This window comes from Tursiops truncatus, chromosome 17, assembly GCF_011762595.2.
Source record: "Tursiops truncatus isolate mTurTru1 chromosome 17, mTurTru1.mat.Y, whole genome shotgun sequence".
NCBI lineage: Eukaryota > Metazoa > Chordata > Mammalia > Artiodactyla > Delphinidae > Tursiops > Tursiops truncatus.
Window position 1 is genome coordinate 24,638,643 of NC_047050.1, and position 23,821 is coordinate 24,662,463.

Below are 23,821 nucleotides of genomic sequence, written 5' to 3' on the forward strand. Positions count from 1 at the left end.
CAGTCTTTTCCACCTTCCCCTTCTCCTCCTCCCCCACTGCCTCATCAACATCTCGCTATACTCATCTACTCTCTATACTCATTTCTACTGTGCAGTATAAGGCTAGGTAATGTGATCACTGAAAGAGAAGAGTGCAGAAGCAAACCCTTCCTTTCATGTTCATCTGACTTTTGATAAAGGTGCCAATACAATTCAACACAGGGTACTGACACATTTTAGTATCTATAGAAACTTAAGGTCCTCACTTCACACCTTATACAAAATTAGCTCAGTATGGATGTAAGAGTTAAAACTATAAAACTTCTAGAAAAAAAAGTAGGAGAAAATCCTGGTGGCCCTGTGTTAGGCAAAGAGTTCTTATGATACAATACCAAAAGCATAAGCCATAAAGGATATGATAAAATGACCTTCATTATAATTAAAAACATTAGCACTTCAAAAGATACCATTAAGAAGGTAAAAAGACACATACAATGAGAAAATATTTGCAAATCATATATTTGATAAAGGACCTGTATTCAAAATAATGAATTCTTACAAATCAATAAGACAAACAACCCAACTAAAAAAATAAGCCAAAGGCTCAAACAGACAATTCATCAAAGAAAACATACAAATGGCAAAAAAGCACATGAAAAAGCGATTAACATAAAAATCATTACGGATATACAAATTAAAACTATAATGAAATACCATATCACACCTACAAGAATGGCCATAATCCAACAGACAGATAATATCAAATGTTTGTGAGGACATGGAGAAACTAGAACTCTCATACACTACTTGTGGGAATGTAAAATGGCATAGCCACTTGGGAAAACTCTTTGTAAGTCTCTTAAAAAAGTTAAACATAATTTACCATATAACTAAACATTCTACTCTTAGGGATCAACCCAAGAGAGATGAAAACATATGTCCACAAAAAACCTTCTCTGAAATTGTTCATAGCAGCATTATTCATAATAACACAAAACTGGAAACAATCCAAATATCCCTCAGCTGTTGACTGGATAAACAAAATGTGGTATATGTGCGCAACAGAAAACCATTCAATAATAAAAGTAATGAAATACTGAGAGAGACTATAACATGGATGATGCTCAAAAACATTATGCTAAGTGAACAAAACTAGATGAAAAGATTATATATACTGTATACTATTGCATATTGTATATATTATGCATATACAATATTATGCGTATTGTATATATGAGATTATATATATATAGGCACACATATACACTTATATGCACATTATATATACACACACACAGTATGATTCTATTTATATGAAATATCCAGAAAAGACACATTTGCAGAGACTGAGAGCAGATCAGTAGTTGTCTGGGGCTGGGAGTGTGGAATGGCTGCAAAATGGCTTGTAGAATTTTTTTTGAGGTGATGGAATTTTCTAAAACTGGATTATGGTAATGGAGACACAACTCTACAAATTTCCTAAAAAGTTATTAAATTGTACATATACAATGGAATAGCAAATAGCAAATTTTATGGATGAAAGTTTTACTTCAATAAAGCTGTTTAAAAAAAAGCTATGGCATTCCTCTAACACAAAGAACTGACTCAGTTTAACTGAAAACATTACAAATCTACCAATTAAATCTGTTCCATTTAAACACTATTAAACATTTGGAAGAAAAACTTGCATAAATCCTAGCTAATCTATTATTACCAAATCTGTCTGTGAATCTAGCCAATTGCTTCAAGAAGTAGGCTACTTTAACACGTCAAGTAGTGTAATTTGAGTAGCCTTAAGCTTGAGCTGAATTGATAACAAGACAATAACTTCTACTTCTGAAGATTAGTTTTTTAATTTGATTTTAACTGTAGGTTCTTTACTTTGATACTTAGATGGAAGAAAACTCAGCATGCAAATGTTACTTTTAAATGTAAAATAAATTTACAAGTAATGTTCTTTTTTCTGAAACGGTATAAATAAAGAGAATAAATGTAGAATTTAATTTTAGGGCTTCGTAGACTATAGGACATGTACGAATTTTTATTTTTTCACTGAATTATGTTCATGTATTTCAATGAAAGAAAGCTTTGACTCAAACATTAAAAGCTTTCTGTGCAAAACTACCATAGTCCGAAATTATAACTTTGCTGTTTGCTGTTCCATTCAAGAAACAATGTAGTTATTGTACGGTATTATTTGTTCCTCTTTTCATGTGATATATAATACAGCACTTACCCTGCTTTCTTCTAGGCTATCAAATGGACCTGGTGGATCATCCAGACAAAGAAATTCTCTCACTGCAAGGCTTTCAAAGGAAAAAAAAAAAATTAGCTGGGATACAAATAAGTTTACAAAAGAGAGCAAGATAGCAGAAAGCAAAAGTTACTCTGAAGCTAGCTATAGTGTTTTAAGCAAGTTGGTTCTGCTGATAAATGAAAATAAGCAAGATGGCGTATGCATTTTCACACAAGTAACAAAATACAAATATAAAATCTATAGAAGATACTAAGATTTTAGGTTATTTCTATGATCTTATGAACATAAAAAGATTGTGAATTTATGTTACATAAAAACTACACGACATAAAACATAAATCAGAAATGGTACAGGAAACCAACGTAAATGGTGAAAAGACAGTATTATTTTCAAAGAAATATTAATTTGAACTAGTCTAAAAACGTCATTATCTTTTTATGAAGAAATACAAGTTCTAATTCATACTTCATTTGTTTCTTCTTCAGGAGATGATTCTAAAGTAACTAAAGTATTTACTATGAAGCAAGTTAAAGATTTTTCTTACAATCATGTTTATTATATTAATTCACTTAAATGTTTTCCCTAGAGAATTCAAGAGAAAGAATTCTGATCCTCCCATTTCTGAATTACCATAAAGTTCAAAATAATGAAATAATATGATATTGTTATACTCATACTTTTCAATTACCAGAAACAGGTTAAGAAGGTAGAAACCTGAACTTCCTTGTTACAAAATACTCCTCTTTCTAAAAAGTAATCTTGGATTGAGGGACAGCTCTATATGTATGTTAAAACAAAAATGTGGAGACTTAAAGGATGATGATGAAGGGGGTGGTGATAAAGAGATAAATGGGATCTTTAGTAAAATCATTCCAAAGGAAAAAATGAAATAGAGAAGTGGTGTTAAGAAAGTAATCCAGAAGATCCCAAAAATAGAAAAAAGAGGAGCAAGTTTCTGGATTATAAAATCTTGATAATATAGATAATAAAAAACCATACACTCAGGGAAACTGAGATAAAACTTGAGTATTCATAATCATGAAATAACAGAGATGGAAGGGATCGTAAATGTGATCTAGTTGAACTATCCATAGTATGCTGCTTATATTATCCCTTTTATATGTTCAGCCAAGAATATGTCTAAACACCTCCAGAAATAGGGACCACAACTGTCTCTTAAAATAAACCATCAAAATAAACCATCCTAAGTTTGAATAACACAGAAAACTAGAAAATTATTTCTTCACTGAGCTGGATTTTTCTCCCTGAAGCTTCTATTCATGAGTCTTAGTTTGGCTTTCTGGGGCCCTTCCAGGTAAGTCTAAGTCTTCTTTCACATGATAACCCTAAAAATATGTCAAGAATATTATGTTTACTCTAACCTTATACCTCTAGCAAGCAATACTAACACACTAACATTTCCTTTTCTTTTTTCATGTAACAAAATTTAGTGAGTACTTAAAGCCTATATGGTCTTCTGCATTCATGGAGCCAACATTTTTTCCAGTTTTACTGAAATATAATTGACAATTAAAAATTATATATATTTAAGTTATATAACTTGACTCGATATATACATACATTATGAAATATGAAGTACAATCAAACTACTTAACATATCTATCACCTCACATGGTTACCATTTCTAACATTTTCAAAGTACATTACACACACAGGGTTTTCACATACCCTACTTTACTCAATTTCCACAACAATCATGTGAGGTGAGGATAGGCATTATACCTCCATTGAACAAGTGATAATAAAGTTCAGAGAGGTAAAATGACCCACCCAAGGTCATTAGTGCAAGTGGTAGAGCTAGACCTTAAATCTGTCTTCTGAGTATAAATATGTGCCTTTTTCTACCTTTAAACTCTTTTCTCTTATGTTTTGGTTCATTTGGATTCTTTCCCCTTGCTGACCACTTCTTTCTGACCACATTCAATTTCTCTGTATCTTTCGTTAATCAAAGTCTCTAGAATACTGCAGTTGGTCTAACAGTATAGAGAAGGACAGGACCACCACACGTTCTTTTGGTTTAGGTATTATACTTTCTATCCACCCACTATGTATATCGGAAAACTATTAGAATGAGGCACAAGAAATAAACTGATCTTGGGATTGACAGGCCAAAAGTTTGGATGGGGGCTTCCCTGGTGGCGCAGTGGTTGAGAGTCTGCCTGCCGATGCAGGGGACACGGGTTCCTGCCCCGGTCTGGGAAGATCCCACATGCCGTGGAGCGGCTAGGCCCGTGAGCCATGGCCGCTGAGCCTGCGCATCCGGAGCCTGTGCTCCGCAACGGGAGAGGCCACAGCAGTGAGACGCCCGCGTACGGCAAAAAAAAAAAAAAAAAAGTTTGGATGAAACGCTGAGAGAACAGCCTTTAAGGCTGAAAAGGAAAGTGCTAAGAAGTTTATGGAAGAGTCTTTTTAATACTTTCAGTGTATGACAACTTAATGTGTGACATTATTTCTTATAAGTTTATACTCAGATTTCCTCATTCTTTAGTAACATTTTTATGTTCACCATTACTCTAATTATTGGAATGCTGCTGCTAGGAAAGAAAAAGGGGGTAAAGGGATATATGTATTTCTTTTTATACCTTTGGTTTAAAGCAGAAATTCAGCCCAAGATCCACAGTGATGTTGACAATGTACCTAGTTGCAGGAAATTTTTTTTAGAGTAGTTATTCCATTTCATTCTCCTTCCCTAAAAATCTTTATGATTTATGGCTCACTAGAGTTCTACGCAAATGAAATCCAATGGATTCTCTAAATTTTTTTTCACTACAGTTCCAAGGTTATATTCCATGCCCTATTTTGTTTAATCTGTAGCATAAGAGTGAAATTTAAAACTGGCACTACAACTGTGATTGACAAAACACTTTTTTCAGGGGTTCAATACATTTCTTCTGATTCAATAGGACTCAGTTGATGGAGGAAGAAAGTTAATACTCTTAAACTCTTTTCCCATCCAAGGAAAGGGACACACAAGAATGTCTGGCAGATGGTAGTGTTTGAGAAAAGAATTTCTTTCTCAAAAATTCAGGTACCTTTTCTCCCCCTGTAGAAAAGGAAGCCATTACCCCTTCTTGCGAATCACTGACTAGAGAACTTTATTTAGATTTGATAAATATTTGACTGCCTATGTGTGCCACGGCTCTGCTCAGTGATTTCTTATATATTATCAATGTATAATTTATAAACAAATCAAGTAAATTCAAATAAAGTATAAGTACCAAAAAGTCTATATTATTAAATGGTCTATGGATTAAATAGAAGTCAATTTAAAAAAATATTATTTATTTACTTGTTCACTGATAGGTTCAATACAACCCCCAATCTCTCTTCTGTATTTGATCTTTAATACTTTTGTTTCCATTTGACCATGATAATGAAGGTAAGAAAAACATCAGAATTAGGAGAGAAACCTATCTAAGAGAAAATCCAACAATCTGGAATTGAAAGGTATGGAAAGACTATCTTTCTGTTTATCACGTAGAGTAACTTCTTAGTGTGGTTGGGAAATCTCTATTTTAAAATTGTGATCAGTTGACTTAACTTGCCTGAATATAAGGAAACCAGAGATGGTACCCTTCAGCATTGTTTTCATCAGAGCAAATTTGCCTTATATCTTAAACTCTTCCTTTGAGTCTCTTGAAAAAGTCTCCTTTAGAAGAGTTTTACTGTAATTTTCAAACTTCTTAAAAAACTATTTCATCCAGTGAATCTTCACCTTTTACTTCATAATATACCTTCCTTTTTTTCTTTCATGGGTATGTATTTGTTTACATTCCACAATTTTTTTAAAAAGACCAGTAATTTAATAGCTAAATGAGCTCTTTATCTCAAAATTTATATTAAAAAAAGCTAAAACTAATGCTTACAATTCATTAAAAGGTCTATAAAGAACTAAGTAAAAAAAGTACTAAAAATACTAGATAGTTCTTCTGTCAAAACCAAATTAAGCACAAAAAGTCACTGCATGAAAATATTAATTGAGGGATTTCAGATAGAAATTTCAGTTACTATTTCTCTTCAGTATTCTCTACCAGTAAAAAGAAAATAACAAAAATATGACATTAAATACAACCCCGAGGATAGGGACTCAGGGATCAAGGTTGGTGACAGTGAGGGTCATGGTGAGGGAGATGGGCTGCTGGGTGTGAAGCTGAAGGGCTCACATTTACCCTCCTGTGCTGGATATGCAGGCAAGGCTGTTATATTTTGGTTATCTCTCACCTAGTTACTTTCAGTCCACTTGTGTCCCTACATTCAGTTTTATTTCTTCTAATACAAAAATACTTCAAAAGCAAACGTTTTATGTCCAACTCAGCTTGAAACCCATCTATGCCTCCTCTAACAAGAGGGAACAAAGCCAAGGTCTTGGCGTTGGCATAAAGCACCTGTGTACATTCAAGCTTTTACTGCCTTTCTTATTTGACACTTCAGCAATAGTACTTCCTCATGCCTATCATGTTGTTTCATGCTTGCTGCTATCACCCTGGCCCATCCTTCCCACCTTCAGCTGGCTGACTCAGACTTCACATTCATGACTTAGCTCATCTATTATCTCCTCATAGAATCTTCTCTGACTAAATCCCCCTCCCCTACACTCTACTCGGTTCAGGACTCTTATATGCATTACTACACTACCTTGAAGAGATCCCTTTCATAGGACTTACTACACTGTATTATTAGTATTTTCTGTTTACCAAGCAGTCTGCTTCAACAAAAAGTAGATGACAAGTTCCAGGGCTGTACAGAATCTGAATAAATTAGCATAGCATAGAATAAGTATTCAAAAAATAATGAATTTATTTGTAAGAGCTATGCTAATTGCTCTTAAAAAATTAATGAAACTATTAAGAGCGTCAGAATAAATTTCTATCCACTGTTGTAGATAAATAATACAGCACACTCCCAAATTTGAGATGGAATTTAGTTTTTAATAGATATGCCTACTTTGACGAGGGACTAAGCTTAGGACAGCAACATGTAAGACCAAAAGTCTTAAGAGTTAAAAGAAGGTTAGAATCTGGCTGTTTCTGATGGTACTCCTTCAAGATTTATAAAGAAGCACAATGAAAGGAATAGCATATGAGAAACTTAGAGCTGAAAGTGGATTTTTAGAGAACATTTAGTCCAATTACTTCATTTTCTAATTGGAAACACTAATTAAAATCAGTTAAGTAGGGCTTCCCTGGTGGCGCAGTGGTTAAGAATCCACCTGCCAATGCAGGGGACACGGGTTCGAGACCTGGTCCGGGAAGATCCCACATGCCACGGAGCAACCAAGCCCATGCACCACAACTACTGAGCCTGCGCTCTAGACCTGCAAGTCACAACTACTGAAGTCGGGGCACTTAGAGCCCGTGCTCCACAACAAGACAAGCCACAGCAATGAGAAGCCCGTGCACCGCAACGAAGAGTAGCCTCTGCTCACCGCAGCTAGAGAAAGCCCGCACGCAGCAACGAAGCCAAAAGTAAATAAATAAAATAAATTAATATATAAAAAATAAATGCATACGTTTAAAAAAATCAGTTAAGTAATTGCCTAAAATTATTTCACTACTAAGCCCAGAAAACTGAATTTTGCATAAGGTCTTTAAGACCTAATTTAATTAGTTAAGAGTTTACGTGGGGCTTCCCTGGTGGCGCAGTGGTTGAGAGTCCGCCTGCCGATGCAGGGGACACGGGTTCGTGCCCCAGTCCGGGAAGGTCCCACATGCCATGGAGCGGCTGGGCCCGTGAGCCATGGCTGCTAAGCCTGCGCGTCCGGAGCCTGTGCTCCGCAAAGGGAGAGGCCACAACAGTGAGAGGACCGCGTACCGCAAAAAAAAAAAAAAAAAAGAGTTTACGTGTATCTGAATACAAAATATTTGCTTTATTACATTAAAAAAGCTGTCCATAACTGAAGGTCCACCAAACTAATATTTTGTAGTAAAAATCATGCAACCAACCTTAGCAATAATGTGTTCATTCTCATGAGCTGTCATTATATAAACTATTGCATATGTAACTGAATTCTTTTATAAAAATACTAACCCAACCTCTCTTGACAGTATCTTCACATATAAAAACAACTTACACATTAATAAAATTTCCTGTGAGATGTGAAAATGTATAAAAAATAGCTTCTTTACATATTTTTGTTCAAAAATTATAGATTTATTGAATTTTACAACTAGAAGAGACATAAGAAGTCATCTAATCCAATATATCCCACGTAAATAATTCCTTCTTTAATACCACTGATAGTTATCTAGCCTAGTCTCTTCAAATATTGATGCTTAAGGTAAACTCACTTTCTCAAAAGGCAGAACATTTTTATACCAGACAGCTTGAAATGACATGTAGCTCTTTTTTCTCTGAGCTGATGGGGGCTTCCTCTAACTGTTCACTTATTCCTAGTTCTACACGTTAGTCTTGCTATTCAAAATGAGGTCCCTAGGCCGGCAGCATCAGCATCACCTAGAAACCTGTTAGAAATGCAGAATCTCCACTCCAGACCTTGCTAATTCAGGACGTGCATTTGAACGAGACGCACACTATAGCTGGAGAAGCACCGCTTTAAAGCTAAATATCATTTGATTCTTTTCCCCATCACAATCTTTCAAAGACGTGAAGATGGTTATCATGTCCTTCCAAGTACTTTTTTTTCAAGGGGTAAATTCTCATTTCTTTCAATTGTTTCCTCATGTAAATGTATGGATACTATATATTACAATATATATTTTTTAAACCATGAACTGCTGTTAATCCAGATCTATCTGCACTTTTTTTCTTTTAACAGATGTAGAATTTAGAACACTGAATTTTGGCATGGAACTCCTTATAGATGAATGCTAATATAAGGAAAAATATGTAATTTTAACCCTTGTATTTTAAAGAATTAAGAAGAAAAATGTGGTAAATCAGGATATATGTGTAGTAATTCTGAAAACAGAGAATAGTAAGGTATTTGGTGTGCTGATTAAATGATGTAATTATTTCAAAGTAACACAAACCAGAATAAAACAATAAATAGCTAAATTTTAACTATAACAGATTATGCAATATGAGAACATCCCCCTCTATCCATCTTTGCACATGCTTCACCTTGACAAGCTGAGTTACATGCTGTTTCGGGTATAGGACTTGGCCTGCTTGCTTCTGCATTTTCACATAATATTCCCTCTCATTTGGAAAGTCCTTCCTTACTTTCTCTTTGTCGGTTCAAATAGCACTCAGTCTTTAAAACCCAGCTCAAATATCACCCTCTAGGAAGCCTCCTCTAATTCTCCCAGTCAAAAGTTCCCTCTCTTCCTCTTCTGAAAGACATCAAGCTCTATCCATTATAGTTCTTTTGGGTGTGTCTTCTTCCTATTCAGTTTTCTTGAATAAAGGATTAGCATCTAACGTACCTTTGTGTAGCTGTAATACCTTACATATAGTAAGACCTAAATAAACATTTATCAAACAAACAAAAACCAATAATAAATCCTTTATCATAAAAATATTAACATTTTTATCTGTTTTCTTACTTTGTATTCTCCAAATGCATCTGAAAATAACATTCTCTTAAAACATTTAAACCAACAATTCTTAACATCCCTTCAGTTCTTATTTCACTTCTGTTTTGTTATAGTTAGAGAAGTTGTAATATTAAGAGCTGCCAGTTGTGTACTGGCAAGCTCTTAGCCCACATGAAGGTTAACAAATAACTGTGTCATGAGCTGCTAAGGAATCAAAACAGAAAGTGAAAGAACTGTAGAAAGAATTAATATCAGATAATTACTTGGCCATATAAAGATAGTAATTTTCTATGCTGCCGTTCCAACTGTGACAGGATGCTAACAGGTATACCAATAGGTAAGGTAAACTCACTGATATTTTAAGTAGTGATTCTTAAATATGTAGTTTCATGTTTTTATAAAGAAGTATTGGGATTTTGTCTTTATCCTTTCCTCCCTTATAAGAATTCATAAGTGGCTGTTTGACAACCTCAGACTTTCTGGATATTTTCTAATTATTTGTCCTCCCACCCATAATCTTAATCTATTGTTCAAGGTTCTCAAACCCCACTCCCTACTTCAGTATTGCTTGATTCACTGCAAACAGGACTGATCTTCCCCTTCTCTGAATTCCTTTTACTTTTACAATCTGTATCATGCCAAGTAGGACTTCATAAACTCCATTATTTTGTTCAAACAGAAGCTTAATTTCTTCAAATGAATTAAGTCCAGTAAGTATATCCTCAGCTTCCTTTTTACCCTTCTTAGTATGACAAAGGGCAAATGCTTAGGATACAGATTAATAACTTTTCCCTCTGCCAAGTCATGTTTTAAACAGTAATTTATTAAGAAACTGCTTAAACTGTGAAATAAAAAATGCTACTCATCACTCGCAAATAATATAGTACCCTAGAACAAACAAGGTATACAAACCTTATTTAGAGTTCTCTTTAAGTTACCTTACTTGTATTCCTTAAATGTCTGAGATATATGACAAAAATAAGTAAGCAAGTAAATGTGAGGCACAATAGGTTTTCATGCAACACTTTTTAGAACCTTTAATATTCTAGGAATGTCAAATGAAACCTTTCTCCAACTTACTTGACCAAGGAATCTTTCTGTCCCTGAAACACCTATCTATAAATTGAACGTGATTATCACTGTTCTAAGGACTGCAGTTTTAGAAACAGGATCTTGAATGTTTACCATACAGATACAGATCTATTAACAATAATTAAAAAAAAAAGATACATCTCAACTAAGATACACTTTTAATGTTTAAAAAAATCAAGAAATCACAAGATGAGTTCATCAACGTGGTTCATACTATTTAATATTTCATTGAATAGAAAGAGTATAGTCATTTATAGAATAAATTTGATTTTAATTTACCATATTTGCAATACAGAGACATAAAGGTTTACTGAATAAGGAATAAGAGAAAGGGGATATGATGTTTTGACTTCTTAGCTGTAAAAGTCTTCTTTTATGGTATGGTATAAAATATATTTTCTTCAACGGCTTTCTCTATGATTTTAGATATTGTTGGTTTCTATTCCTGCTTTGTGTATCTGAATTAACACTAACCTTTTTTTTTTTTCTTTGGAGAAATGTAAAAAATTATAGAAAAGTAGGGAGCATCCACCTTCCCACCATCTAGGCTGGAACACACAGTTGCTAAGTTTTGTCATATTTGTTTCAGTCTCTTTTTCTTATAAATAGTACAACAGCAAATATCAACAGCTCTGCCATTCATTCAACAAGTACTTATCGAGCATGGACTCTGTGTTGCATTGTGCTAAGCACTGCACACTGAATGGTGGGTAAACCAGCCACATGACCTACTACTATGCATGCACCTTACAGCCTGGTAGGAGAACACAATCAAATAATCACAGAAATAGTTACAAACTGAGATGTTGTATAAGTAAAGTACAAAGCAGCCTTTCTCAGCTGGGATTCCATGACAGGATTAAACCCTGCTGACAATGATGTGAGTGACTATTTTCTCATTCTCTTAAGACTGGTACATAGCTAGTAGCATCCTAGAAGTATGTAATGAGAAGTTAATTCATTACATGCAATGGGTGTCTTAGGGCATTAGGAGCTGACTTTCAGAACCAGAAGAGAAGATACTTTGAGAAAGACCTGACCTAGTTTTTGGTGGTGGTGGTAGGTGAGGGGTTGGTCCAGAGAGCCAGTTACCTAAAAGTCTCTGTTGAAACGTGACTTTTAGGCCAGGGCTGGGGGAGCAAGGGTAGTAGTGTGAAATGTTGCCTTTCTAGGGAATAGCATATTGAAAGGTCCTAAGGGACAAAGGAGCAGGCGACTTCGAAAAATTACAAGACCAAGATGGCTGATGTACAGAGAATGGGGGCAGGGAGGAATAACAAAACATGAAGTTGGAAAGACAAGCAGATGGTCAGGGACCAGAAAGGATGACTTAAACTGCATTACAAAAGATCACTGTGGCTCCAATGGGCTATAGAAATAAAAGTCGATGAGGAAGATAAGTGATGGGAAAGGAGTAATTAAAGTGAGAGAAAACTGCTAGACTAGGTGGCGATGGCAGGAATGGAGAAAAGTAGAGAGATTCGAGGAGTGTTTAAAGTATAAAGGCAGGGATGTGTCCAGATGACTTGTGGGTTTTAGGTAGAGGATGATGCTGAATACTGGGGGAAAGGTCAGAGAGTAAGCGCTGAAGTCTTTCCTAGGTTTGAGGTTTGTCTGAAGGAGATGTCAAGGAGGCAACTGCAGATGTGAATCTGGAGATGAGAAAGGGGTCTGGCTTATAGTTCCTTTATTAGAGGAAAGTGAGGGGGGATGGGCAGAGATCTTAAGCAGTCACTAAGCTTAGCACACATTAAGAAGCAAGATGTAAAAGCAAATTGGAAAAGAAGAAGTAAAACTGTCACTGTTTGCAGATGATATGATACTATACATAGAGAATCCTAAAGATGCCACCAAAAAACTACAAGAGCTAATCGATGAATTTGGTAAAGTTGCAGGATACAAAATTAATGTACAGAAATCTCTTGCATTTCTATACACTAATGATGAAAAATCTGAAAGAAATTATGGAAACACTCCCATTTACCATTGCAACAAAAAGAATAAAATACCTAAGAATAAACCTACCTAGGGAGACAAAAGACAATTTTCTGTATGCAGAAAATTATAAGACACAGCTGAAAGAAATTAAAGATGATACAAACAGAGGGAGAGATATACCATGTTCTTGGACTGGAAGAATCAATATTGTGAAAATGACTATACTACCCAAAGCAATCTACAGACTCAATGCAATCTCTATCAAATTACCAATGGCATTTTTTACAGAACTAGAACAAAAAATCTTAAAATTTGTATGGAGACACAAAAGACCCCGAACAGCCAAAGCAGTCTTGAGGGAAAAAAATGGAGCTGGAGGAATCAGACTTCCTGACTTCAGACTATATTACAAAGCTACAGTAATCAAGACAATATGGTACTGGCACAAAAACAGAAATAGATCAATGGAACAGGATAGAAAGCCCAGAGATAAACCCACGCACCTATGATCAACTAATCTGTGACAAAGGAGGCAAGGATATACAATGGAGAAAAGACAGTCTCTTCAAAAAGTGGTGCTGGGGGCTTCCCTGGTGGTGCAGTGTTTGAGAGTCTGCCTGCCGATGCAGGGGACGCGGGTTCGTGCCCCGGTCCAGGAAGATCCCACATGCCGTGGAGCGGCTGGGCCTGTGAGCCATGGCCATTGAGCCTCCGCGTCCGGAGACTGTGCTCCGCAACGGGAGAGGCCACGACAGTGAGAGGCCCGTGTACCGCAAAAAAAAAAAAAAAAAAAAAAAGTGATGCTGGGAAAATTGGACAGCTACATGTAAGAGAATGAAATCAGAACACTCCCTAACACCATACACAAAAATAAACTCAAAATGGATTAAAGACCTAAATGTAAGGCCAGAGAGTATTAAACTCTTAGAGGAAAACATAGGCAGAACACTCTGTGATATAAATCACAGCAAGATCCTTGTTGGCCCACCTCCTAGAGAAATGGAAATAAAAACAGAAATAAACAAATGGGACCTAATGAAACTTCAAAGCTTTTGCACAGCCAAGGAAACCATAAACAAGACGAAAAAACAACCCACAGAATGGGAGAAAATATTTGCAAACGAATCAACAGACAAAGGATTAATCTTCAAAATATATAAACAGCTCATGCAGCTTAAAATTAAGAAAAACAAACAACCCAATCAAAAAATGGGCAGAAGACCTAAATAGACATTTCTCCAAAGAAAACATACAGATGGCCAAGAGGCACACGAAAAGCTGCTCAACATCACTAATTATTAGAGAAATGCAAAACAAAACTACAATGAGGTATCACCTCAGACCAGTTAGAATGGGCATCATCAGAAAATCTACAAAAAACAAAAGCTGGAGAGGGTGTGGAGAAAAGGGAACCCTCCTGCACTGTTGGTGGGAATGTAAATTGATACAGACACTACGGAGAAGAGTACGGAGGTTCCTTAAAAATCTAAAAATAGAATTACCATATGACCCAGCAATCCCACTACTGGGCATATACCCAGAGAAAACCATAATTCAAAAACACACATGCACCCCAATGTTCATTGCAGCACTATTTACAATAGCCAGGACATGGAAGCAACCTAAATGATCACTGACAGATGAATGGATAAAGAAGATGTGGTTCATATATACAATGGAATATTACTCAGCCATAAAAAGGAACAAAATTGGGTCATTTGTAGAGATATGGATGGATCCAGAGACTGTCATACAGAGTGAAATAAGTCAGAAAGAGAAAAACAAATATCGAATATTAATGCATATATGTGGAACCTAGAAAAATGGTACTGATGAACCGGTTTGCAGGGCAGAAATAGACACAGATGTAGAGAACAAATGTAGGGACACCAAGGGGGAAACTGGCGGGGGGCGGGTGGTGGTAGTGGGATGAATTGGGAGATTGAGATTGACATGTATACACTAATAGGTATAAAATGGGTAACTAATAAGAACCTGCTGTATAAAAAAATAAAATTAAATTTAAAAAAAAAAAGAAGCAAGATGTATATGCATAGTACATGTGTAATATATGGGGATATACATAAAAGAAAGACTAAGAAAAAAGGGTGAAAAAAGTAAGGGCAGTTTTCTTATTTGTTTTCCATTCTTATGTGAAAAATTGCTAAAGATAGTTAAAGACACAGGTGTCCATAGAATATGCTATTGCTTCTTTATAAATGCTCTGTAATTTTTTTCAAAATGGTTCTAATTTATCTGATAATGTAAGTTCCAAAATTAAATACCCAGATGATATTAAATCATATAGCAATTTTCTTGTAAATATATTCAGATACAAAAACCCCATATAGGTCCTTTCTTTCCCTTTATAATGATTTCTGGTATTTTCACTTTACCCTCTGTATAAATTAACCTGACTTCACAATTTTCATATTTTTGCATTACTTTGGAGACATATAAATATTATCACCAAAATTATATGGTGTTATTTAACTAAAAATCTACCAGTATGTGAGCCACTCTGTTTAAATTATTACTAAAATTCTAAAATCAAGTTTATAGCTGGGTGGTTTGAATATATGGCACACTGAATTTTCAACTTTGCTGACTTTTTGGAGGTGTTACTATAAATCAAACACCAAATAATGTCCTTGCTGAAAAAAGGCAAGAAAATTACAGTTAGTGCTTTAATAGAGATAAACACGCCTACCTTATATTTCTGTGCTTGAATATATATGGTCCTAGATTTATTCTTTAATTTAAACCAATTATTGGAATGCATTTATAATCTGTTATTTAATTTGTTACATACCAGTTAGCAATGTCCTTGTGAGCTACTAAATTTTGAAGAAATGCTTGTAATCCTAATTGTCTATCTTCTAAAAAGTCGGCATTGTAATTATCTTTAAACCAGCGTTTTGGTGGAAGTGCTAATCGAAAGCCTGGAAACATCTCTTTTAACTGAAAAAGAAGAAAAAAGAAGATACAATGTTCAACTAAATTATATGAATTCTACAACATCTATCCTGTTGACTATGTGAAACTATTCACGTAACAAGCTTACAATAAAAGAATTAAATTCAGCTATGCTTTTTATGCCTTGGTTGTTTTATTTCTTGATTTCTACCAGTTGTGTATGCATAGGAGTTACAGTTGCTCCCTGTCCCTGCTAACACGTGGCACTGCCTGTCTTTTTAATGTCAGCCATTCCAGTGGGTGTGTAGTAGTATTTCATTGTGGCTTTAATTTACATTCCTCTCTTGACAAATGGTGTTAAGTATCTTCTCACGTGCTTGGATCTGCATATCTTCTTTGGTGAATTATCTATGTAAATCTTCTGAACCCTCTGCTTTAAAAAAACTGGGTTACTTGTCTTTTAAGTTGTCAGAGTTCTTTATATATTCTAGATAGAAGACCTCTGTCAGATAGATGTATGACAAATATATTCTCCCAGACTGTGGCTTGATTTTTCATGTTAACCGTCTTAACAGAGCACATTTAAAAAAATTTAATGTTACCTAATTCATCCACTTCTCTTTTATGGTTTATGTTTTTTTAGATACTATCTAAGAAATCATTGCTCACTCCAAGGTTACAAAATTTTTCTTCCCCGTTTTTTCCTAAGATGTTTATAGTCTTAGCTTTTACATTTTGGCTTATGATCAATTTTGCATATTTGGCTTAAATTTTACTTTCTTAGGAAAGACTTTTCCACCTTTTAAGCTAGGTTAGATTTCCCTTTATACACTCTGATCAAGTGACTATAACTGGATAACAAGTTACCTCAAAACTCAGTGGTGTAAAATAACCATTTATTAGGCCATGGACTCTGTGGGCTGGTTAACTCGTACAGGGAATGGTGAGGATGGGTTGTTTTGTCACAATGAGTTAGAACCTCAGCTGGAAACTTGAAGCTGGGAACTGGAAGCCACTGAAGTTCGTTCCCACGTATTTATACTGGATCATGCTGCTTGTTGGCTGAGACATTAGCTGGGGCTGTCAGTCACAAGCCTAACATGGCCTCTCCATGTATCTTGGACTTTCTCACAGCATAAAGTCTGGGTTTCAAAGGGGAGCATCCCAAGAGAGAAAGCCAGGATGAAGCTGTATGCTTCTTATGATCTAGCCTCATCATTCTACAGCATCAGTTCCACTGTCCTCTATTGGTTAGATCAGTCACAAGCTCACCCACGTTCAAGGGGGAGAGGAAACAGATTCTACTTCTTGACAGTCAGCGGCGAGATTCTGGAAGAGCATATGGGACTGAGAGTATTGCTGCATACATTTTTAGAAAAGACAATCTGCCACACATTCTCAAATCATTAATTTGTTTTTTAAATGACATTTATCACGATGTAAATTAAGTAACGTTTATTTAATTTTGGACTCTTCTACCAGACCAGTCTTCTAAACCTTGGTTGCACATTGGAATCACCCAAGGAACTTTGAGTAAGAACTCATAATACAGACACTTTGTGAGGGCTCTATTGTAGAACAGCTCCCTCTTTTCTGAGGATAATTAATGAGGATCTTGTATTAATGACTGTGTCCTATCTCTGATATATTTGCATTTAATTAGTTGGGATATGGCCTGGGCATTGTAATTTTAAAAAGTTTTCCGGGGAAGTCCAAAGTACAGCTAAGACTTAGAATCATTTTACATTGCAATGACTGTCTTATTCATAGTTGCACCCCCAATGTTTAGTATAATGCCTGCTACATTACAAGCAGCCAACAATCTATGTTCAATAAATGAATGAGATGAAATCATGTACTGTTCAAATTTCTATACTTATATATAAGACAAAATATCACAATGTAAGAGAAAAGACTAGCAAAAGAGAAAATTCACAGGGTAAAATGCGAAATAAAAATATAAAACAAAAATTCTGTCTATATTTCTATCCTGAAAACCCTGATTTGATTTCAAGATGTAAACAGATAATTTTGGCCTTGGAGTCTGGTCGTTTACTGTGTATGCAATGCAAGTAATAAAAGCCATAAGGAGAAAATAAAAATAGTCTTTTTCATTAATTTCAAGCTTTAAAATTTAAATGTCACATATGTCCACATGCATGGTTAGGTTTTTTTCCCCTAAAAAAATAATCCTCAGAAAAGAGTGAGTTGTTCCACAATTGAGCCCTCACAAAGTGTTTATATTATGAGTGCTTACTCAATAACTTTATTTTGAACAAAGAAAAATTTGGGAACTATACATTAGCTTGAAATAACTTTAGTAAAGGCTAGGTTTTTTTTTTTTTTTTTGCGGTACGTGGGCCTCTCACTGTTGTGGCCTCTCCAGTTGCAGAGCACAGGCTCTGGACGCGCAGGCTCAGCGGCCATGGCTCACGGGCCCAGCCGCTCCACGGCATGTGGGATCTTCCCAGACCGGGGCACAAACCCATGTCCCCTGCATCGGCAGGCGGACTCTCAACCACTGCACCACCAGGGAAGCCCAAGGCTAGTTTTTATATTTCATTAAATTAAACATTAATAGATTTCCTGTGAAATGACATCATAATAGGCATTTGATGTTTCCATAAAAAGCCTTTAAAAAAGTAATGCACAGAATTTTTGGATTAAGTTGGAGAACTGAGTACACTCATCTAATTCTCTCTTTCTGCAGCCCTGCTAAAACTACAGTGAAGAGGAAAAAAAAAAAAACATAAAACAACATACTGGAAACCAAAAAGTAGAGAGGAGAGTAGCAATTGACTCAGGAGAGTAAAGAAAACCCAAAGTGCAGAAAAATTTATACCAGGTTTATACTTACAGAGACCTCAAATTGCTCACAAACTGGCAGCACAAGGCCGGAGATTGGAAAACACTTCTCTGGAGAGTCTGATCAATCCGACAGGAAAGACGTTAAGATCCTGACATCAGAAGTTCTCCAACACAGCCCACCTTCCCCATTACACAGTGAGTCTTAAAGTCAACATAAGCCTCACCCATGGAGTAAGAGATTCCAATCAGCTTTTAGTATCCAACTTTTAATCATGACTAGACAACCAGAAAGAATTACTACACACTATCACTTAACATGGAAGACAAAGACAAACAGAAAAAAAGTAACTCAGAGAACACAAACAACACAAGGAGAAAAAAACCATAAAATAATAAAAATACAAATAAAAACAATCACTAATACACTCAATGGATTAAGATACTACATTCAAGAAATAAAAATAAAATGACCAAAAACAGGGACATTCAGAGAACAAAAAGGTTGTTTTAGAAAGAAATAAGGAAATCTCCTTCAAAATAGCAAAAAAAGAAAAAGGTACTAAAGAAAGGGGAGGAAAAGATCTGGAACCAGCCCAAATGCCTGTTTTACAAGAAAGGTTACAGAAAGAGGGAACTGACAACACGGAAGGGAGGAATTCATTAATAAAGCAGTTCAAAATCATTTTTCTGATCTGAACCACATGCCCACAGAGTGTACAAGATAATAGAAGAAAAGAACTTTACAAAAAGTCACTGTGAAATTTCAGATTAATTACACAGAGAAGATTCAACAGACTTCCAAAGAAGAAAAAAACAGGTGACATACAAATGATCAGGAGCAAGAATAGCTTTGGGCTTCTCAAGGGTAATACTCAACACTAAAAGCGAGATGAAAATAGCTTAATGTCTTCAAAATTCTGGAAAAAAAAATTCCAATCTATAATTCTATACCTAGCCCACATTTCAATCAAGTATGAAAACTGCATGAGAATATTTAGAGACATGTGGGGTCTGAAAGACATCACTTCCCATGTAATTTTCCTCAAGAAGCTACTAGGGGATTAGTTCTACTAAAAGGAAAGAGTAATTCAAGAAAGAAGACATGAGATAAAGGAAATAAAGTCCAACAAAAGAAAAAAGTGAAAAAAATCCCCAGAAAGACAGTAAAAGGCGAACTTAGGACACTACTTATGAACTGCCTGATGTCAATCAGTTCAGGACAGTCCAGGACAGTGTGACCCAAGAGACAGACATGTTGAGGATTACCACTGAATTTCTTTTTAATGAGAGGATCAAATACTTGGCTGAGCTTAGCCCAGATTTTCATATGAGCTTGGCTTGTCTTGACAGTGAGCTGATAATGGTTCTGCTCCCTGCCTATGCTCTGCTGTGTGGAACCAACTGAGAATAATCATTTTACCTCACAGAAATACTCAGCTTTGACCTACTCTGCAACCTGGAAGTAGAAAATAGCGAGCTTTTAAGTAAAATATAGAGAAAACCCTACTCTCATGGCCATATTTCTGCAAATTATTCATCACCAGCCTGCCCTACAACCCTGCCAGATGCCTCAACTCTGAAAAGCTCTATGTGTTCCAGATCTTGCTCATGACTTTGCCCTCTGACTTTCCCAGAAGAGGCTCTTAAAAACTCCTAGAGAAGCTGAAGCCAGATTATAACCCAGGAGATTAAAAAAAGAGGAATAAAAAAAAGACTAGCGTTCTATAGAAAATTTTCTTCCTAAACAGTGTTATTTTAACTATGTTAAATAATTTTCATATTGTCAATTGACTATTTTTTTCCTCCTAGTATAGATAAATGGAAAACATAAACTCTTCAACGTTAGAATCAGATCTATATAGTTTCTATATAATACCAAATTCCTAGCACAGTGCTGAACTCTCATTTCACAAATACTTCATGATTGGTTTTATAAAATGAAAGATCCTAAGATGTTACTTTATTTTTAACAATTACAGAAATAATAACTACCATTTAAACTGTGTGGCTGCTGGTGCTTGACACACATTTTTGATTCTTGCCAGTAAAATCAGGTGATGGGTGGAGCTCTTTCTGGTACCTAGAAGACTGACACAGACACTTATCAATTTTAAGTGCCCAACTCAGAGTATCAAGGAGATATTTACTAGATTTAAATTAAACTTCTACTAACATCTTTCTTCAAAAGCTTAAGAGCTATCTAAATCTCAGCTTGCCTAAGATGAATATTTTGGCAATAAAGATGAATCTAGAGAGACCAAGGGACGTAAACACTAAATAATAGTTGAGTCCTGAAAAGAAAAATAAGAAGTCATAAAGGATGAAATAGCTCAAAATTGAAACTATTAGAAACTGTATGAACAAAAATTATAACAATTTCATAAGAAAGCTAAGAATTCCACTTTAGTATCTGGTAACCTCATGAATTACTTTGGTCTTCTTGTTTGTTTAATCATTAAAAAAAATAAACAGAAGTAAAGAATTACAGGTTTTAAAATCGTGAATATAAGAAGAACTCAGAAATAGAAAATAAAATTTACATATAATGGTAGAAATATATTAGAAATAATACTTTTAAGTATTTTGACATGTTGCAAAAAGTCATCTTAACAATACCTTAATTAAGGCTAAAATAGTTTAGCATTTTATATTTTATCTTTTCATTCAAACTGAGGTTTTCAGAAATGGTAGAAACTTTTTGGCATCTGGGCAGTTGCAAAGTCACATAAATGGAGTTTCCCACCACCAAACATTTTAAGAATATACCAACTTGAGAAGTTCTGAGTGTCCAGGAAGAAGGTGGGGGGAGGTGGCAGATGGGAAAGAATAGGACCAGTAAAGATTCCTCTACTAAACATATGTCAAAATTAGGGAATAATTTGTGATCCAAGTTCAGCTTACTTGGCCTCTCAGAAGTATCATAAATCACTTGCTTCTTTTGGAAAAATGCTCTTTCTCTTGGTTTCTTAAATACCAATTACCCCCACCTGCCCCACCTGATTTCTCTCCAGCTCTGTGAACGCCTCAGCTGCTGTTTTTCTACTGAACTCTTACTGCAATTAACTCAGTGAATTCCCTAGTGTTGGAAATTTAGGTTGGTTCTAATTTTTTAACTATTAAAAACAAAATAAAACATGAACAAAGAAAACAACAATACATAAAGCATCATGATAAGTATCCTTAGGGCTAAATCTTGCTCATATCCATAATTTATTATATAGGATAAATCCCAGAAATGGGATTGTGTCAAAATTATGCTCAGCTTTAGGGTGTCCTCTAGGAAGACTCATGTTTCCAACAATGGATAATACCATTTAAAGCCTGTCAACTTGAAAAATTGTTTAATTTTCTTTTCTTGGAGTACTTGTGATAGTAATTTATTGGTCATTTATATTTCTTCTGTGGATTACCCCATTCATATCATTTGCTGAATTTTCTATTTTTTTCTGTTACTTATTTTTAAGGGTACTTAGTATACTGAGGTTTATTATTATCGTCTTTGTCTATTTCACACGTGCAGTGGGCAGAATTCTAGATGGCCCTATGACCTTTGCCCTTGGTGTTGCCTCTGTGTTTTGTTTTTACACAGGAAAAGATTCTGTAGATGCAATTAAGGTTACTATTCAGTTGACCTTAAGATAGGAAAATTATCTAGGTGCGCCTAACCTTATCACATGAGTTCTATAAGGGTAAAAGTTTCTTCCTGGCTGGTGACAGACGACAAAGTCAGAGATATTCAAAGCACAAGAGGGACTTGACCATCTCTTCCTGACTTTGAAGATGGAAGGGCCATGTGCAAGGGCTGAAGAACAGTCTTTATGAGCCAAGAACAACTTTTGGCTGACAACTAGCAAGGAAACAGGGACCTTGGTCTCACAACCACGAGAAACCAAACTCTGCCAACAACCAGAATGACACTGGAAGCTGATCCTTTTCCAGACCCTCCAGGTAAGAGGCCAGTCAAGCCAACAGCTTGATTTTGACCTTGTTTGATCTTAAGCAGCAAACCCAGCTGAGCACTCCAAATCTCTAGATAATGAACAGGTAAGTTTTAAGCCACAGTTTGTGATAATTTGTTATACAGCAATAGAAACCTAACACAATGTGCTAAATTTTTCTTTCTTGTTCTTTTGTAGTCATATGATTTAGGGGATCTTATTATACATATACATCTTTTCAAACTCACAAGATTATATAAATAATCACATATCTCTGTTGCCAATGTTAAGGTTTTCACATTTTTAATATTAAAAATAATTTTTTGTTTCCAATAAAAGGAAGTTATGCGTAGGGATGGGACTTTGAACTATTACAGTTAAATGAAACAGTCAATTTTATTTGGAAATAGCAAAGACTTGACTTCGCTCAAATAATTAACAAGGAAGAAAAAACACAAATATAACAGAACTCCAGGAACAGATAATAATTGAAAACTGAAAAGTCAGTTTTAGATTTATTAAAGTACTTACTTTATCATTAAGCCTAGAGAAGTCAGTGTATCTTCTAAAAACTACCCAGCTTTCTTCTGGACTCTTCTTTACTAGTATTTTATATACCTATGCAGATAGAGTGAGAAACAGAGAGTTTTAAAATATATTTATGTAAAAATATTTAAAAATTCAAACCAAATAATTTAAAAACTTTTATTTGACAACCCAGATCATAACAATATGTAAAAAATATCAGAAATAAAGACCATCAAATGTTCAAATAATCTAATGTAGGTACCAAAAGCAAGATTTTTTCTTAAGAAACATGACTGACATATTTGAGGCAAAATGCTTTTTTGCTGAACACTAATAATAAATAAACTTATCAGCCTTCAAAATATATTTTATGCTAATATATTCTAAAATGAATAAAAGAATCAATCATGCTTGAAAAAACTTTGAAAAATCTTCTTATACAGTCAACTTAATTTTTAAATTCAGTAACTGCCAAGCAAAGTTTTCAAATAAATTAGATGATGTTTTAATCTTCAAAGCTGAAATACAAGGTAAAAAATACCCATATTAAAGTTTACATTTATATAATTATGTACAATTATCTAGGTTATTGAATAGAAAAACTTGGTTGAAGCAAGTCAATATTTTAAAAAGCATATAAGAAAAAGCTAGATCCTATTTTTCATAAGTATAATTTTGGAAGTACTACTTATAACAGAATCTCAGAGAAACATCTGGTAGTTTTCGGTACAGTGTTTTGAGCTAAACTATATACATGACATATGAAAAGTACTCAGTAACTATCTATCGAATGAGTGAAACTCTCTTAAAAGGAGTAACTTTTTTTCTTAAAGTCTGCTGTGCAGTAA

The 23,821-nt window shown here is 34.9% G+C and overlaps 1 protein-coding gene across 3 annotated transcripts in view; it reads right to left on the reverse strand.

Annotated features, from left to right (window-relative positions):
* The window catches only part of SNX16 (sorting nexin 16), a 36,375-nt gene that overhangs the window by 5,371 nt on the left and 7,183 nt on the right, over window positions 1-23,821 (reverse strand). For all 3 annotated transcript variants that reach the window (XM_019926299.3, XM_004319601.4, XM_019926298.3), the window contains 3 exons: window positions 22,977-23,063; window positions 15,596-15,744; window positions 2,216-2,285 (listed from right to left, as the gene is read on the reverse strand). In XM_019926299.3, coding sequence (XP_019781858.1) covers window positions 2,216-2,285; window positions 15,596-15,744; window positions 22,977-23,063 — 306 coding nt within the window. The remainder of the gene's footprint in view (window positions 1-2,215; window positions 2,286-15,595; window positions 15,745-22,976; window positions 23,064-23,821) is intronic.